The sequence below is a fragment of the Macaca mulatta genome, chromosome 13 (assembly GCF_049350105.2).
Source record: "Macaca mulatta isolate MMU2019108-1 chromosome 13, T2T-MMU8v2.0, whole genome shotgun sequence".
NCBI classification, from domain to species: domain Eukaryota; kingdom Metazoa; phylum Chordata; class Mammalia; order Primates; family Cercopithecidae; genus Macaca; species Macaca mulatta.
In genome coordinates this window covers 98510222-98528598 of record NC_133418.1, presented here as the reverse complement: position 1 = coordinate 98528598, position 18377 = coordinate 98510222, and the positions used below count along the sequence as shown (strand labels likewise).

Sequence of the window (18377 nt, the reverse complement as noted above, 5' to 3'; positions counted from 1 at the left end):
CCCCTCCCACAGTCCAATCCGGTGCTGCCTTGGATTTGGGAAAAGGAAGAGGGAGAGTCAGGGAATGGGGCTCGGATGTGACACAGCATTAGCCCGAGAGAGGTGCCCGTGTTCCCACTCTGCTGAGAGTCAGGGAGTCCTGATGATACTTGAGTGCAAGGAGGCCCAGCCCTGGCCCAGGCCGCGGCCTGAGTTCCCACTCTCTCCTCTGCAGCCCAGGGAAGGGCCTCTCCTCGCCCTCTGCCCCAGGTCCCAAACACAGCCTCACCCTGTAGGTGGAGCTGAGGGTCGGCCCCTTTATGGAGCATGGTCTACCACATGTACACATAAAGGTGTTTCTTGGGTGCTTGAGGCCTCTCAGGGGAAAGGGGTCAACATCCCCTACAGGAATGAGGACAGGGCTGAGGTGCAGAGCCTCACACTTACCACCTGCAGCCTAGGCCTGAAGCCCCCCGTGGGCCCAGCACTCACCTAGGCCTGAAGTGCCCCGTGGGCCCAGCACTCACCTGCGCCTGAAGCCCTCCGTGGGCCCAGCACTCACCTAGGCCTGAAGCCCCCCGTGGGCCCAGCACTCACCTAGGCCTGAAGTGCCCCGTGGGCCCAGCACTCACCTACGCCTGAAGCCCTCCGTGGGCCCAGCACTCACCTAGGCCTGAAGCCCCCCGTGGGCCCAGCACTCACCTAGGCCTGAAGCCCTCCGTGAACCCAGCACTCACCTAGGCCTGAAGCCCTCCGTGGGCCCAGCACTCACCTAGGCCTGAAGCCCCCTAGGGCCCAGCACTCACCTATGGTGACCTCAAAGGTGATGGGCTTGTCTCCATTTCTCCGGTCAATCATTGAGGCCTCCAGGAAGGCTCCAAAGAGAAAGAATTCTTCCATTTTCCCTGCACAGCTCTGTGGGGAGGCAGTTCAAACCATTCTTGAGCTTGAGTAGGGGTGGAAGGTCGGGGGCCAGGCCTCCTTCCATCTCACAGACAGGCCCTGGGGGTGGATGGTGGGGGCATCCCACCCAGCTTTGGGGCCAGGCAGCCCACACCCCGATGGCCCTCCAGCCTGGATATCCATGGAAGCAGGGCTGGCTCCAGACACCACAGGGACAGCCATGGCTGGGAAGAGGGGTGGAGGGGTGGCACCGTCGTGAGACCTGGTGGCCATCGTGAGATAGAGCACAGACAGGCAGTGAATGAGGGCAGAGTCCTATTGGGGGGCTGAGTGGGAGCCTCTGCTTCCTGGCGAGGAGCCTCATCCTTTGGTCTGACTCCTCCGGTAGACAGGGCAGCAGCAGGCCAAAGTCTGGGACCCAGGTGTTTTGGGGGGAAGGAGGCTGAACTGGAGGCCCTGGAGGACAGCACAGTGCCTGGGGTCTCACCTCCGAGATGGGCGTGGCCTGCTCCACCTGCACCTCTGTGGAGCTGGTGAGCTCAGGGTTGGAGGTGTCCAGGATCTCCACCGCCAGGCCCAGCAGGAGCCGGGCCCGAAAGGACACACCCTCCCCCAGGCCCTCGTTCAGGTCCTGGTGCTCGTCCAGCAGCGTGTAGTTACGTGTGGAGCCGTACATGTTCACCCAGGCTGGACCCAGTGTGGGCAGGAAGCCTGTGGCAATGGGGAGAAAAATGAGGGAGCCGTATCACATCCAGGGTTCCCTGGGGAAGAGGGGCCTCTTTTGGGGGTCCCTGGCCTCCAGCTCCTGCGTGCTGAGCTGAGAACTTCATGTGTGTTATTCAGATGTGGGGCAGCCTTCTTATACTGTGCTGGGGTGGAGTACTCTCTTGGGTCTATTTCTTCCCTGCGGGGGCCTGAGCTGGAAGTGGCGGGGAAGCAGAGTGTAGCTTTCTGCTTCCTGCAACTTGGAGTAGGAATTGCCAACAGTCTATTTGTAGGACAGAGCTAGTCCTTCCAAGTCCCCAGCATGACCTTCGGTTCTGTGCCATTTTTGCAGCTCTGTCCCACCATGGTCACCCTGCTGGTGCAGACCCCTCCCTTCCTGTCCATCTGTGCCTGTGAAATGCTGCTTCCTCACGAAGCCTTCACAATTCCTAGGCACAAGTCCCTTCTCTTATGGCTAAGATCTGTCAGGACTCTGACAGGGGTCGCAAGATCCGGCTTTTTTGGTTCATTTGCTTTTTATTCTGCCTTTCTTAAAAAACACACTTATAGTATTTTAAAAATTTAGATATACTTCACATGATATAAAATTCGCCATTTTAAAGTGTACATTTCAGTAGTTTTTAGTATATTTACTATGTTAAAAACCATCATCTAATTCCAGAACAGTTCCACCCCCTCAAAAGAAACTCTGCACCTATTTAGCAGTTGGTCCCAATCCCCTCCCATTAGCACCTGGAAACCGGCAATCTACTTTCTGTCTCTGGATTTGCCGGATGTTTCACATACATGGATCAGACAACATGTGGCCTTTTGTGTCTTCTGCCTTATGTTTTGACCATCTGGTAGCACATCTATCTCCTTAATACACAGTGAGCACTTTGATCCAGGAATAGATTCTTATCTCACTCTATGTCCTTGGAACCCACCACAGGGCAGGGATCCTAGGAGGTGGTCAGTCCCTTCGAGTCTGCAGATAGGCACTACTATTAAGTATTACATATATACACACTGTAATTATATACAAATGCAGTATATACACTGCAATGATATGCCTATTCATACTATAATTATTGTATCATATAATCATTACTATTTTCACTTTAAAAATGGGAAAACAGGTCACACAACTACTAACTGTCAAATCCAATCAGCTGGGCTCAGGCCAGCTCTGAGCCGACCTGAGCCACAAATCCACACCCTCCCCTTGAGGCAGGGGCTGCTGGCAAGGCCCTGGAAGCACATGTGAGGCTGAGGTCCGGAGTTGATGGTGGTGGTGTGAAGAGAGGGGGTCTCACTTACTCCTTCCCTTCAGGCCACTCCCTGCCCCCCAGCACACCCAGTCTCCTGCTGCTGACCTTTGTCTCCATCATTAGAAATCTTGCGCAGGTCAATGAAGTGGGTGCCGATGGCCACGTCATTGACCTTGTCCGAGTCTCGGATCTGCACCTTCATGCGTTTGCAGAGTGGGGGAAAGAGGTCTGTAAAGACCACCTGCTCATTCCACAGGGGCTCATAGCTGCTCTTCTGGACGGAAGTCTTGCCCTGGTGGAAGGGGGAGCGTGGGTGAGGGCGTGGCATGTGTGTGTAAGTGGATGCACGTGTGCGTGTGTGAGTGGGTGTGTGTGTCTGTGTGAGTGGGTGCATGTGTGCATGGGTGAGTGGGTGCATGTGTGCATGGGTGAGTGGGTGCATGTGTGCGTGTGTGAGTGGGTGTGCGTGCGTGTGTGAGTGGGTGCATGTGTGCGTGCATGCCTGTGTGTGGACTTGTCGTCACCCTTCCCACAACCCCAACCTCTCCTCCCTCTCATGCCCCCTGCGTAGCTCTCAGTCTAAGGACTCCAGGAGGCAGGGAGGATCCTCTAAGCCCATCCCTGGCCGACATGATTTCCAGCCTTTTCTTACCCGCCCAGCTGCCCCAGGCCCCATGCCCATCAGCCTGCACTTGTGATGCCTGTCACCCAGCCCCCGCCTCCTGTACCTCATACCCCAGTACCTTCTGGCCAGCAAAGAAGACTTGCACGTAGGGGTCCACGAGGTCCTTGTTTTCACCGATGAAAGCCTTCTTTACATTGGCCATGAGGCTTGTGTTCATACGGGGCAGCCCCTCTGCTCGGTAAATTTTCACATAGAACCGGGCCCACTGGCGTTCGGGAGGCACCCCCTCGGGGAGCAGCAAGTTCCTGCCAGCACATACAGCCAGGGCCATTGTGGCCAGGTCCAGGTCCCCAGCCCCCGTCCTGGCATCTACACACCCCTGGGTCCTGGCACAGTCTAAGGGACGGCTGGGGGAGCTAGGCTGGGATGAGACACTTGCGTTCATGGAACTTGCCCCTTGTGGAATTCTGGGCAAATCTCCCGTCTCACTGAGCTGCCATTTCATCACTGTTGAGGTGGCTGTAGTAATACCCACCTCCCAAGTATATGGTCGGCTCAAGCACGCTAACACATGAGTGCTTTGTAGATTGTGCATTGGGATATGGTCTTAGTATTATCATCAGTGTTTTATAGTACTGTGCCGTATCTTTTGTTTCGTAAACAAAAACTTCATAGTAGCCTCCAGCTCACAAAAACAGGATTCATTGATCCCAGCACTTTCATCCACTGACTCCAGACAAGGTCACAGAATATTTCTCAACAGCTGCTATCAGCTGCCTGGAATTGGCACACCAGAAGAAACCGGGGCTCTCCCAGCACTATCCTGCTGCTGTACTCAGGACCCAGCAGCTGCTGGCTCTGGTCTGCCAGCATTGACTCTTCCCACCCCATTTCTCACTGGCAGAAAGGATGTCAAAGGACTGTTATTCTCAGTCATCCTCCATCACCTGCTGCCCCTGCCCTGCCTCGGAAGAGTGGGGCTGTTTGGGAGAGTGGGCGAGAGCAGGGTGAGGGAGATGGGTGGCAGGTACTCTGAGCAAACCCTCATCGAGAACTCCCTGGGGGAAGGAAGGGCTGGCTCAGACTCCAGGGGCTGGGGTAGCTGGGCCTCACCCCTCAATGTCATCTTCGTCGGTCTCATTGGCCTTGTGGGGCGTCTTGATGTTGTCCCCTTTGCCCACCACGGCGACGTCACACTTCACGTAGCCCTTCAGCCCCGAGGAGATGTCGTCGGGGTCCGACAGGATGGCCCACTTGTGATGGAACTGGTGCTCTGCAGTGGTGAGGGGGGGAGCACTGCACCAGATCCTCCAACCCAGGGCGTCTCCCAGTGCTCAGGGGAGGCCAAGGGGTGGCAGAGCCAAATGTTCTCTTGGCCCCTAGAGTCCCGAGACCTGGGACCACAGCTCTGCCTGTCCCTAGTCCAGGGGGTGATAGAGTCTGAGGTCCTCTGGAGCTGGGGCAGTGGGTGGATGGCCCAGCCATGGACATACGTCCCATGAGTGGTGTGACTTGGAAGTGCGACAGCCTCCTCCTAATTGGGTTCTTTCTGCCTATGGCCTCTTCTATGGCCCCACCCCAGTCAGCTAGCCTTCACATAGCTGTGAAGGACACAGCCGCCCACAGGGCCTTCCCAGGTGGAGAGGCTCATGCTCCTGCTCCCCATCTTCAGCTCCTTCTGGGGCTTCCCAGTGCCTTGGGGTAAAGACAAAAGGCACGGCCTGTGGGCTCCTGATTTAGTGCTCCCTGACTCACTCTGCTGAGCCCACCCAGCCTTGTGTTCCTCCTTGCTGAACATGTATTGCGGATTTGCCCTTTTATACCTCCATGCCTTTACATCTGCTGCTCTTTGAGCTTGGAACGCCCTCATTCCTGCTCTCTCCACCTCCATCTCTCTCTCTCCCTGTTCAATTTGTACACTTCTACTCATGTTGCTCAAGTTTCTCCTCCATGCAGCCCTCCCTGACTTTCTCAGAAGAGTTGATCCTGGGCTCTTTGGTGTTTGTTCTCTGTGCTCTCTGTGCACATTTCCCATCTCACTGTGCACTGTGCTCATCTGGGCATTGTTTGTCTCTGATTTTAGACTGAGAGTCTCCTAAAGACAGGGACTGGCAGTCTCATCCCAGTGTCCTATGGCCTACGACTGTGTGGAGGGAAGGACAGATGTCAGGGAAGGAGGCACTTTAGGAAGGATTTGCTCCTTCAGGTTTACTTTAAGCCCAGTGGGCAAGCACAGGGAAGCGCATCACTGTGCCTTAGGAATCTGCTTCCCAGGATGTTCTGTGGGCACCGAACTCTCTGGGACTCAGCACCTCCCTCCTTCACTCCCTCCTTCACTCCCTCCTCTTCCACCTTCTACTGTAGCCCAGGCCTGCGTCCTGCAAGCCTGTGGCCCTGGTGGGCTCCCAGAGATGTTAGGGGCTGTGTGCAGAGGTTGGCCTTTCTGAGAATAGCCAGGCCACCAGTGTCTCAGAAAAGATAATGCCACAGTAGAGTCTGAAGAGAGGGACAAGCAAGGCAAGAAGGCAGGAAGGCACATGGGTGAGGAGTCACTGGAGAGCCTCAGCCAGGCCGGCAGGCCTCCGGTAGGGGCCATGTCCCAGGTATCCCAGGAACTTCAGGTCTTGCCAGAGCAGATGTGTGTCGGATGAGGAGATAGACAGATCGCTCAATAAATGGGTGCAGAAATGGGCAGAGGGATGGGTGGTGAGCTGCCTGGCTGGCTGAGAGATAGATGGACAGATGGTGGATGGATTATTGGATAGAAGGAGCCATTAATATCTGGACAGGTGGGTGGGTAGATATATGGATGGGTGTGTAGATGGATGGATATATGGGTGGATGCATCTGTGGATGGGTGGGTAGGTGGATGGATCTGTGGATGGCTGGGGGGGGGTAGATATATGAATGGGTAGGTAGGTGGATGGATGGATATATGGGTGAGTGGGTGGATCTGTGGATGGGTGGGTGGGTGGATGGATTCGTGGATGGGTGGGTAGGTAGACCAATGGATATATGAGTGGGTGGGTGGATGGATGGATACATGGATGGGTGGGTGGATCTGTGGACAGGTGGGTGGATGGATTTGTAGATGGGTGGGTGAGTGGATGGATGGATATGGGGTAGATGTATAGAGGTGTGCATGGTTAGATGAATTGGGGACATTTAGAAAGGAAAGAGAGTAAGATTCAGGAGGAATGTAAAATTTGCCTTCAAATTTAAAGGCTATTTTTCTTTTTGTCCTGAAGGAGAGACCTGTGAAAGTGGGTGAAGGTTACAGGGCAACAGATTTTGAGATGACCCAAAGAAAGTGAAGATATCTAAAATAAGAGGTAGTGAGTGCCCCATTTCTGGGAGGACTAAGTAAGGTTAGATGACCAATCAGAGATGGTGCTGTGGGGGTCCCTACATCAGGTTAACACTTGACTGATGACTTCTGAGGCCCTTCTAGTCTCAATACTGTGTGATCTCAGGCTAGAGATACAAGGACCACATGAGACCCTGAGCTATATGCTTACCAGCCTGAAACATCATTTCACCTCCCTTCAGCCTGGGGCTGACACCTGCCAGTCAAGGCTAGCCCAGTTGGGGAGTTGCTGCATCCCAGACCTCCTCTTTGATCTATGAGGATGAGTGTATGGCCCCGACTTCCTCTATGATCTATGAGGATAAGTGTACGGCTATGGCCCCAACTTCCTCTTTGATCTATGAGGATGAGTGTATGGCCCAGACTTCCTCTGTGATCTATAAGGATGAGTGTATGGCCCATCCTCACTCCCAACAGAGAGTAGCAAAGAGTAAACAGTTTCCTGCTGTTGCATCTGGTGGTACAAATGACAAATGTGGTCCTGCCAGGGTGAGAAGAGTGTCTCTCGGGAAACCCCTTCCAGTTCCAAGAGATATTGACACCACCCAAAGCTTCCCAGCAGCACCCAGGAGTGTCTCTGAGAGCATGCTGTCCAACAGTGCCCTGGCTGGAACCAAGGACTCATCAAGAAGCCCCAGCCAAACTGGAGACATCAGAGTCAAGACACTGGGTCTCAACTCTAGGACCCGTGTGACTTCAGGCTCTTCTGTCCCTGAGAGGGCACCAGGCTTAGGGCTGGATTCAACAGGAGCAGCGAATCTCAAGCTGGGTTACCTGAGTGGAGACCTGGGCTTTGGTCTCACCCAGACCTGGGCCCACATCCTGTTTCTGCTCCTTATTCACAGTGTGGCCCTGGACCAGCTCTTTAAGCCTGCTGAGCCTCAGTTTCCTTATGGTGAAATGGGAATGATGCCTACATGGGGTTGTGAGGGTGAGTCCTGCTGGGACAGTGAGCTTAGCCCAATGTCTGGTACTTACTGATGCCCTGGTGGTTTCCTCACCAGGACTTTACTACCCAGAAGCCCAGAGGTCCATATTAGACTAACCTCTGCCTTTTTCTCTACCCCCTGACTCTTGGCTCTTGGCCTCAGGCCCGCCAATGGTACCAGGACCACTGCTGAGCCCTGGGAGGAGCTCATCCTCAGGGATGCCAGTCATTCCACGCAAGTGGTCCACAGCTATGCATGCTTCCAGGGAAGCAACATGGCAGGAGGCCGACTCTTCCCTGCTCCCCACAGCACTGACGGTCAGCAGGGCTGCCCTCTGCTGAGGGCCATGGCATGTGTGGGGTGGTGGCAAAGGTACTGGTCTGGGAGCCGGAGACAGGGGTGCTACTCCTAGATGGTGGGCAAACCCCTTCAACACCCTGGGCTTCAGTTTATCCTCACAGAGAGGCTGGACTAGATGTTTTTCAGGTCTTGGGCAGCTTGAGTGTTCTATGATCTTGTGATTTTTATATGTATAATCTTGGTATTGGACTTAGATTCCCTGGTCTGAGTCACAGTTGTAATGCGTGCCAGCGGACATCTCTTAGGTTGACCACAAGTGATCACCAATTTGTTCAACTTACTAGTTTAGTGGTATCTCCAAGCCCCTTCATTTCTCTTAGCCTCATTTATCTCATTTACAAAATGGGAAGAAACGCTGCTGCCTACATTACTGTTTTGTGAGGGTCAAATGTGACAATTGGGTGAAATTATGTTGTCATTGTCAAAGGGACTAATGGGGTCATTACAGCACTCTGAGCAGTGCATTCACTTCAGGGACACGGGATGGCCCCTAACCTGCCCACGGGGTGAGCTGTCATCTGGCAGACTGAGGCACTTCCTCTGCCTGGCCCACCTCACAAGCCCTCTGGGCCACCCATTGGGGTTCCCTTGCCAACCCCATTGGTGTTGGCCTACAGGACACCATGGAGCCCACATGGCTGCCCAAGAGCCTGGGGCTCTTGTAAGAAGTGTTTTCAGAGACCAGAATCCCTCAGAGGCCACCACACTACATCTGGATTGAGAGCATCACCGCGTTCAGATTGGATAGTGAGTTCAGCGAGGCTCTGGGGACACGCAGCCTGACTTCACCCCTGACCAGCTGTGCAGCTGGGGCAAGCCCTGGCTCTGAGCCTCAACTGTAATAGGGGATGGCAGGGTCCTGTGAGGGGTGGAAGGGAGTTCCTTTCTGCTCAGCGGGTGCCAGCCCAGGAGGCACAGCCCCTCTGCAGGCTGTGACGGGTTTCTCTCACTGCATTCTCTACCACTACCCGTCAGCCTGCCTATGGCTAGTGATGCGCCAGCCTGCCATGCGCTCCTGAGCGTGCGATGGAGCTCCTTCCAGGCTCTGGGTGGAGTTACCGACCTAATTATGAATGAGAACCCACCAGACTGGGTGCGCAGTTGCTCACTGCATTTGTGTACAGACTGTGCGCGCCACTTCTCCGCAGGCCAGATGGCTGTGTGTACTAACAGTCGTCAGACTGTGGTCCTTGCCAGGCTTTTCCCAGGAACTGCCACAGCGTGAAGGGCCCTGTGCACTATGCTCCCTGAGCCGTGTACACCTCGACTGACTGGCCATGCGCAGGTACTCACCTGGCTGCGAGTACACGGTTCCCACGTCCATTTTGAAGGAGCCCACCAGGGTACCACTGCGTAGCAGGTTCTTGGAGTGAATCACCTTTCAGGCAGAACCACAGCCCACCCGTCAGGCTGGGCGAGGGTGAGGCCTTCCACGGGGCAGTGGTGGGACCTGAGCTTTATGATAAGCGGGAGGGCGTTTGGCAGAGTGGGGTGGCTTGCTGAGGCTCAGCATCAGCTCCTCCTGCCCACGCCAGTTTCTCGCTGGCCACCGTGTACGGGCGAATACACTATTCAGAGGCACTGGATGAAAGGGGGTGGGTGGGGGCCAGAATCCAGCCTGTGCCCCACTTGCTCAGCCATGTGTCTAGGCACAGCACTGCCTCTTTATGACAGGTCTAGACAGAGGGAGCTCCTCTCAAGTGTGCACAAAGGTGCAGTTTGAGGGAGTGGTCCTGCCTGCCAGGGGCTGCTCCCCACTCACCGAAATCTTGATGATCTTGTCGAACATGACATCAGGAGAGACATGGAAGTCGAAGACGAAGTACTGGAGAGGGGAAGGATCCGGGCCTGCTGTCACTGTGGGCAGCAGCAACAGCCTAGGCAGTGCTGGGCCCCTCCCTCCTCGCAGTGCCTGTCTGCACCCCAGCCATTTGCCCTGAGCCCCAAAGTTCAGAGGAGCAGCAGAGGCAACTCGTCTGATACTGATTGACCCTGGTGGTGGGTGGTAGGAAGCAGAGCCCCATCCCCTAGGTGGAGCTGGTGCTGGCTAGTGTGGGGTGGGGAAGGAACTGGGAACAGTAGGTGGAAGAGCCTATGCCCTTGTACTGTGCTCAGAAGAGGCACAGGGCCAGGGAGCGAGGAGACCTGGGTTCTAGTCCCCGCTCTGCACCTTCCTAGCTGTGTGGCCTTGAGCAACACATTCTCTGAACCTCAGTTTCTTGAGCTGTGAAATGGGAATAATGACACCCACCTCAGAGTCTTGTTATGAGGCTCTGATGAGACAATGTAACATAATTTACCAAATCTAAAGTGGCTACTGGCTGTAAGATATACTACGGTTTAACAGGCCACATGGACATTGCCATGAAGCCACAAGGCTGCCTAGGAGACACATCCCAAATTCAGAGAGGTGAAGCTGTAAAATAACGCAAGCCTCAGAGCAGATGAACCATGGTGTGCCAAAGCACTTAGTTGGCAGTCCCTGTGAAATGCCATGGGCGTGCACTGTCCTTTGGTGTTGTGGGCTGCCATGCGCATTTGCAGTCCCCATCTCTTCCCCTGGCCTGGGTGTGCAGGCGCTGAGGATGAGGGTGTGGGGCAGTAAGTAGAGGGGCTGCTGCTTTGGTGAACTGTGGAGGGGGAGAAAGGAGAAGAAAGGAGAAATGTTTCCAACGTGCTTAGGGTAAATGTTCGAAGAGAACGTGCTCCTGGCTGCGGGGGGCTGGCCCTTGAGCGCTGAGGGTAAAGCTTCAGAGCCAGCCCCACCTGGCTGTTACTGCTGGGCCAATCACTTTCTTGCCTGAGCCTCAGTTTACCTATTATACTATGAATGTGGAGATATGATCCAGGGCTGTCGTGCTGAACTGCTCCAGGGGTGCCATTCACACGCGGTCTTCAAGGTGTGGTTGTGAAGTTGCAATGAGACAACCTGGTGAAATCTTTAACCCAGGTGTGCACCCACGGTAAGCACACGGTAAACAGGCTGTGCGCGACACTAACAGGCCCAGGGTGTGCTGGCCGGGGTTCTGAAGCTCTGGGGAGGCGGGTGGGGATATGGATTTGGAAATCATCAGCACAAGATGGTAACTGACACCTTGGGGATGGAGGAGGTACCTGGGGAGAGCATGGGAGGGGAAGTAGGCCCAGGTCAGGGCTCCAAGAGGCTATGGCCTTTCAGCCAAGAAGTCAGGCCAGGGAGATGGAACTGGAGAGACAGGGGAAGCAGGAGAGTGGGGTGAGGGGCCCCCAAGAGGAGCAGCAGGCAGTGGGATGAAAGAAACTGGGTGATCAAGGGAGAGGAGGAAGACATGGACATTATACTCAGAAACAGCAAGGTCCTTGGTGACCTTGAGGAGAGCAGTGTCAATGACATCTAGAGGCGGAAACCCTGCAGAGACTGAGTGACTGCGGGGAGGAAGTGAGAACAAGCCAAGTGGTCTGACTGTGGAGGGGAGGAGGGAAAAAGGAGGTCACTGGAGAGGTGTGTGGGAATGAGGAAAGGCCCAGAGAGAGGTGACAGACTCCTAGTTCTTGTCCTTGAGCACACATGGGTCTTCATGGTTGTACTTAGCATATGCTGGAGTAGAACACCTTACAGGCAAAGGAGAAGGGGCTGGAATAAAAACAAAGACAGAGTTGGGCTGTGCAATGTCAGGTTCTTTGAGCTGTAGAAAGAGAAGGATCCAAGGCAAAGGGGAGAGGTGGATTTTTGGCAGGAGGGAAGATGGCGGCACTCCCGAGATGCCCAGGGCGGGGCCTGATGCACACACAGGACACACAGAAAAGGAGCCTTAGTCTGGTTTGTGAATGGCCAGCTTGTTCTGGAAGGGCAAAGGTTGTGAGCTTCCCTGCACACAGGTAGGCTCAGGGCCAGGCAGGGCGATCAGGCCAGGTGCCCACAGCTGTGCCAGCCCCAGGGGAGTGAGCTAGCTGAGCTAGGGCCAGAATCCCGAACTCTCTGAGCTGTCTGCAATCAAATTCCTGGTATTTCCTGAGCATATTTTCCTTTGGTAATAGCTTAGATACCTGCTAAGTCATGTTGATTGCTCCTACCTCCCTCTGTTGTTTTAATGGAGCCAAAGGAAGGTTCCTGCCAGCTCAGATAATTAGTCAGAAATAATACATTCCCACGACGAGGAGGATGCCCTTCATTGAAAAGGAATGTGGCATAGAAAGATAAGAAAAGGGAAAGAAAGCTTTGGGGCTGGAAAGGCTGATTTGGGGCTGGAAGGAATCATAGCAAGATAGTTTAGAATGGTGGTCTCAACTGGGGGCGATTTCGGGGGACATTTGGCATGTCTGGAAACAGTCTTGGTTGCTGTAACTAAGGGGAGTTGTTATTGGCATCTACTGGGTAGAGGCCAGGGATGCTGCTCGCATCCTACACAGCACAGGACAATCCCACCACAATTATCCAGTCCAAGATATCCACAGTGCTGAGTTTGAGAAACCCTGGTTTAGAGGAAACAGAAACAAAATCAGAGCTATTTAGGTTTGTGAAAAAGAACAAAAATGTGATCAGAGACACATTTAAAATCATCTGAAGATGAGCAGAATGAATAGTCTTAGAGGATATAAATAGGGAATTTAGAAAGATTCTAGGCTGAAACGAGGAAGGGACCTGTGCAGGGTGGAAACTGTGCCTCCTTCATCTCAGCAGCCTCCATCTTGCCCCACGTGCCACCGTCTGGCGTGCGGCAGATGCTCCGTGGATGTTTGTGTCTTCCTTTGGGTGAGTGTTACTGAACCCCTCCGAGTACATGCCTGGCTCTGAACAAATACAGCGAGGCAGGAGATGGGGAGCCTCCAGTCCACCAGGAGGACAGAGACACAGAGGACCAACCTCAATTCTGGGACATTAACACTGCAGAGAAAGGGGAGTGCTGACCTCTGACCCAGACACAGGAGGCAAGGCTGCTCAGTAGTAAGAACACTGGAGCTGGGCCCTGCCAGGTGAGTGGGAGTTTTCTGGAGGAGCCACAGAGTGGGGAGAGCAGCTCTGTGCCCTTGGGAAAGAGGAAGTAATTTGAATGGAACCCAAGGTGCGTGGGCCTGGTGGAGGGAGATCCCTTAAGTCAACAAAAGTGGCTTCACTGCTATCGAATAACCACAGGGGCCACGGGGACCTGTCTCCATGCCTGTCATGGGGACACAGATGCTTTTCTAGGCAGAGGCTTGTCCAGTCAGGATGTGTCCTAACGTAAGGCCAGAGATGTCAATCCTGAATGTCCTTGGGGCTGGAGGGGTCCTGAGCAGGTTGTCCAGCTCTGGGGGCCTGTGGGAAAGCAGCTGGGAGAGCAGAGTTGATTTGTGGTCACAAAGGAGGGTTCGGCCAGGCCTGGGCTGAAGGGCAGAGGTGGGCCTGGGTTTTCTTCCTGCAGGTGCACAGTCCAAGGACTCTCAGAGCGGCCTGAGAAATGCCCTCCCCCAAGCTACAGTGGACACCTCCGTCCTCACCCACCTCAGGGTATGGAACTCAGCTGCCTTACTTGGGCCAGCCTGGCACCCCTCACTGCCTAGAGCCACCAGGAGAAACAGACTGGGGAACCCTCCAGGAAAGGGATGGCAGAGCCCAGGCTAGTGGCTTCTGGGTTAGTCTGATGTGTGCTCAGGCATCTGGGAAAGGCCTGGGCATCCTGGTGAGAAAACATTTTAAATGGCCCATTTTCAAGACATGATAAGTCTAAGTACTGGCATCCAACCTGCGAATGTAACAAACCACATGGCTTATGCACCTAGGCCACAATAAGTGAACAGAATGTAGAGGAGAGGTCAGCCCATAAAAGGGAAAAAGGTTTTGTTATTGGGAAATTGAAACTTAAATGGGGAAGGGGAGTCGGGTATAACCTTATAAGGGGGAAAATGAAGCTTAGGCGATGTCAGGGAAGATTGTAACCCCGTAGTACTTGACCAATGGGGAACTGGGGGAGGGACATGCATGCTAGGAGATAAATTACATGTTGTGACTGCCCCGGGTGTGCCTGCCTACCAGACACTCTGTCTTTCAAGACCGTTATTAGAAGTCTCACTTCCGCTGTTCTTCATGCCTCTAAGTCCATTATTTGGGTCTGGATGAGTGAGTGTATTTCTCATATCCCTCCCCAGAGCTGATTATGATGGGGTCCTGTTTGGAGCCTGGGAACCAAGGTGCCACATTTGTGATAGTGGCCAAAGCCCTGGGCTGGAAGCTGGGTGGGCAGCCTGGCCCCTGCTCCATCAGCAACACTCTCTGAGATTGTGGGCAAGGCCCTTCCATATGGATCCTCAGTATCCTCCTCTGTAAGATGGGGAGATTGGAGTAGAGGGTCTCTGAGCTCCCTCACCCTTGATGTGGCCTCAAATGGCTGGAAAGAATAGGAGTGGGTACCAAATGTTTTCTCTCTGACACCCCAAAGTCAAGGCCAGTGCTCTGGAGGGAAACCCACAGAAGTTCAGGCAACCATGAAGGAGCCGAGCCAAGAGGGCAGAACCCCACCAGCATGCCAACGGCAATGCTGGCACTGTGAGGTTGGACAAGGTCTGCCTTCAGAAGTCTCACTGTCCCCTTGTGTAAAAGGAAATTGATAGTGACAACTTCGGATGGTCCAGTTCAGAAGCAATTAGGAGCATGCCTGGCTGGTAGAAAGTGCTTACTAATGGTGCCAATGTCGCCATGGGTTGAAATGAGGCAGCCCTGTCCTTGGGCTCTGGCCTGGAAAACAGTGGGGACCAGGCCTCCTGGGGAGTGGGGTGGGGGCAGTTCTTTCACAGGCACTGCTGGGGTCTGCACAGGGGCACCCAGGTGGTACACACTTCAAAGACCAGTGTCAGTCTGCGCTCTAGACTGGGGGGTTCAGAGGATTCAGAGGATGTGGCTCTGTTTGTCAGTGTCCTGGGGGTTGTAACAGGGTGGGTCACCCCTGCTGGTAGCCGTGTGTGCTCCTTGACTCCCAGCCACTCCTGTTTCTCCTGGGGAGGACTGGGACCCACCCTCCTGCCACATTTACAGAGGCTCCTTTCCCCACAGGGCCACTGACCTCGTTGTAATAGGGGCAGTTAGTGGACTCCTTCATGGACGTGTACTTCTTGTCGTCGCCCACCTCCACGCACACCACGGGGTCCATGTTCAAGCCCACCAGCTGCCGGGCCTCGATCACCGTGATGCTGACCTATAGGCAGGAGAAGGGGAAGCCAGAAGGAAAGCTGCCTGAGCCTAGGAGCCCAGTTCCGCAAAGGTCCAGGGGCTGGGGCAGCAGAGTCAGAGTGAGGGCCCGGGAGCCAGCGCTGGCCTCCAGACTCCACTCTGACCACTGCCTCTCATCTGCTGGGTGATCCTGGGCTCCTTCTCCTTCCAAGCCTCAGTGTCTTCATTTGTAGAGGAGTATGAGTTGGCTAACCTCTAAGTCAGTGTTCACTAGACTTAACTTGCTGGGCCGGAGGGAGGGAGAGGCATTAAAAACCCTGATGCTCAGGCCACCTCCAGACCAATCCAATCCAATCCTGGGGCATGCAGCTCAGGCATCTGTATTTTTATTTATTTTTAGTTTTACTTTTTTGACAGAGTCTCACTCCGTTGCCCAGGCTGGAGTGGAGTGGCATGATCTTGGCTCACCACAACCTCTGCCTCCTGGGTTCAAGTGATTCTTCTGCCTCAGCCTCCTGAGTAGCTGGGATTACAGGCGTGCACCACCACACTGGGCTAATTTTTGTATTTTTTATACAGATGGGGTTGTGCCATGTTGGCCAGGCTGTTCTCAAACTCCTGGCCTCAAGTGATCTGTCTGCCTCGGCCTCCCAAAGTGCTGGATTATAGGCATGAGCCATCGTGCCCAGCCTGGCATCTGTATTTTTAAAGCTCCTAGGTGATACCAAGTGCCCTGCATTCTTCCCTAGCGTTGATGTCTCTGCTTCAGAAAGAGCTGCCAAACCCGTGTCATAGGTTTCATGCACTCAGGAATAAAGCTTTTAAAGTCTTCATTAACTTGCATTTAATTTCCTGCTCCAGGAATTCTCATGTAAGCCTGCAAGCCTCTGATATGTCTTTGCGTTTCTGGAATTTGGCCCGCCCTTTCCACATTCCTGCCCCTTCTCCTTTTGCTGAATTTCTTTGTTTGAATGGCCAGTGTGGCTTTGGTGCCTGCCTGAGCCGCCTTTTTCAGCCTACTGATTATATGTTGTATATGCACTCTGCTGTGTCCTTTACATGGCATCCAGCTCTCTGCAATCTTACTTATATCCTGGGAAGCCCTTTTTCAGTTGTTCATTCATGCAACAAATGTTTCCTGGAAACCTGCTGGAGCCAGGCACAGGTGGGATTGCAACAAATTCTTCCTTGTGGAGCTTACCACAATGATTAATGGCTTTTTTTTTTTTTTTTTTTTTTTTCACAGTGAGTCTCTCTCTGTCACTCAGGCTGGAGTGCAGTGGCGTGATCTTGGCTCACTGCAGCTTCCACCTCCCTGGTTCAAGCGATTCTTTTGGCCCAGCCTCCCGAGCAGCTGGGATTACAAGCACGTGCCACCCTGCCTGGCTAATTTTTGTATTTTTTTTAGTAGAGATGGGGTTTTACCATGTTGGCCAGGCTGGTCTTGAACTCCTGACCTCAGGTGATCTGCCTGCCTTGGCCTCACAAAATGCTGGGATTACAGGCACGAGCCACTGCACCCAGTCGATTATTGGCTTTTTAAGATAAAAAGATATGAGGAGAGAGAGAGACAGAGAGAGAGCCAGAGTACCGGTAATTTTTGACTTCACTACTGCTTTTCCCGAACGCTCATTTTAAGCCACCAGGTCTCATTTGGATTTGGAGGTGTCAGTTCCTGTCAGGGTGGCCGTGGTAGGATAGATAGAGGCATGTACTGGGGGTTGCTGAACTTGGCATTGAACCCCAGACCTGAGATGTTGCCAGGTGTGAGAGCAAATGACCACATAGCCTTGTGTTATTCAGCTACTAGCAGAGATACCAACTACCCGTAAGGTTGTGTGCAGGTTAAATGAGATCATGTGTGTCAAAATGCATCCTCAACGGCAGAAAGCTCTATAAAATGTGAGTGACTCCAGTAGAATCTCCCTTCAGCTAAGCGGGTGATCTCTCAAGTAGGTGAGGCTGTGCATGATACTTAGAATGGTTGATTCACTTGCCTCTCTCAAACGTGTGTTTTAACAGAAAAGTCTTTCCCCAGCTAGAATAAGTGTGGACCTCAGTACATTCTTCTTCTTTTTATTTTTTTGGAGACAGTCTCACTCCATTGCCCAGGCTGGAGTGCAGTGGCACGATCTAGGCTCACTGAACCTCCACCTCCCGGGTTCAAGCTATTCTCCAGGCTCAGCCTCCCGCGTAACTGGGATTATAGGTGCCTGCCACCGCACGTTGTATTTTTGTAGTTTTAGTAGAGATGGGGTTTCACCGTGTTGGCCAGGATGGTCTCAATCTATCCTCGTGATCCACCTGCCTCGGCCTCCCAAAGTGCTGGGATTACAGGCGTGAGCCACCGCGCCCAGCACATTTTTCTAATGAGACTCTGAAGGCTGCTCTTCATGCCTGTCATCTTGGAGATTTCATGTTTTAGTTGTGCTTTGATGCAACTTCTAAACACAACTTTACTCGAGAGAATTATCTTCCCCTTTCATGAAAAAGAATAACCACTAAAATGATCATCCAGTATCCATCAAAGTCTGAAACATATCCTGAGGGCAACGAAAAATCTACACATCGGAAGTAATCAGGTTAAGGAAATAGAAATTCCGATATTAATGAGAACATTGCCAGGAAATGGGATATTTACAAATGAAGTGACACTTGAACTAGGAAGCAAACATTTCTGTTTCGAACGTGAAGTGCCAAAGGGACAGAAGTAAAAGCTTAGAATCTGGAGCTTCACAGAAGTTCAATATTCACCACTCCTTCAGGGAGATAAAAAGGAAATAGGACTAGTTAACTTAGCTCTGAGAAGTTTACTGTGAAGAGAGCAGACAGACACTAGAAGTCCTCCTTTGCACACTAGTTTATAGAGTTTTAACTTCCACGATCACTTTTTTGCCAAAGATTTTAAAAAACCCCATGAATTTTTCCGCAACTCATACCCCCACCAACAATAAAAAAGGCTTTCTATAACTCAAGACTGGGAAGCGGACAGACGTAGTTTTGGCATCTGCCAAAGATAAGCCAGTGGCAAGTCTCCTTCCCACTGCCAAGAGAATGGTTAAGTTTTATGTTTTCCATCTCGAGGCATGGCCATAGGACAGGCTACTTGTCCCTG

The 18377-nt window shown here is 53.1% G+C and overlaps 1 protein-coding gene across 6 annotated transcripts in view; it reads right to left on the bottom strand.

Moving 5' to 3' along the window:
- The window catches only part of OTOF (otoferlin), a 103362-nt gene that overhangs the window by 24114 nt on the left and 60871 nt on the right, over positions 1-18377 (bottom strand). For all 6 annotated transcript variants that reach the window (XM_077959864.1, XM_028831868.2, XM_015111892.3 and 3 more), the window contains 8 exons: positions 15156-15287; positions 9902-9964; positions 9433-9517; positions 4597-4756; positions 3602-3788; positions 2964-3150; positions 1370-1593; positions 786-894 (listed from right to left, as the gene is read on the bottom strand). In XM_077959864.1, the coding sequence (XP_077815990.1) occupies positions 786-894; positions 1370-1593; positions 2964-3150; positions 3602-3788; positions 4597-4756; positions 9433-9517; positions 9902-9964; positions 15156-15287 (1147 nt within the window). The remainder of the gene's footprint in view (positions 1-785; positions 895-1369; positions 1594-2963; positions 3151-3601; positions 3789-4596; positions 4757-9432; positions 9518-9901; positions 9965-15155; positions 15288-18377) is intronic.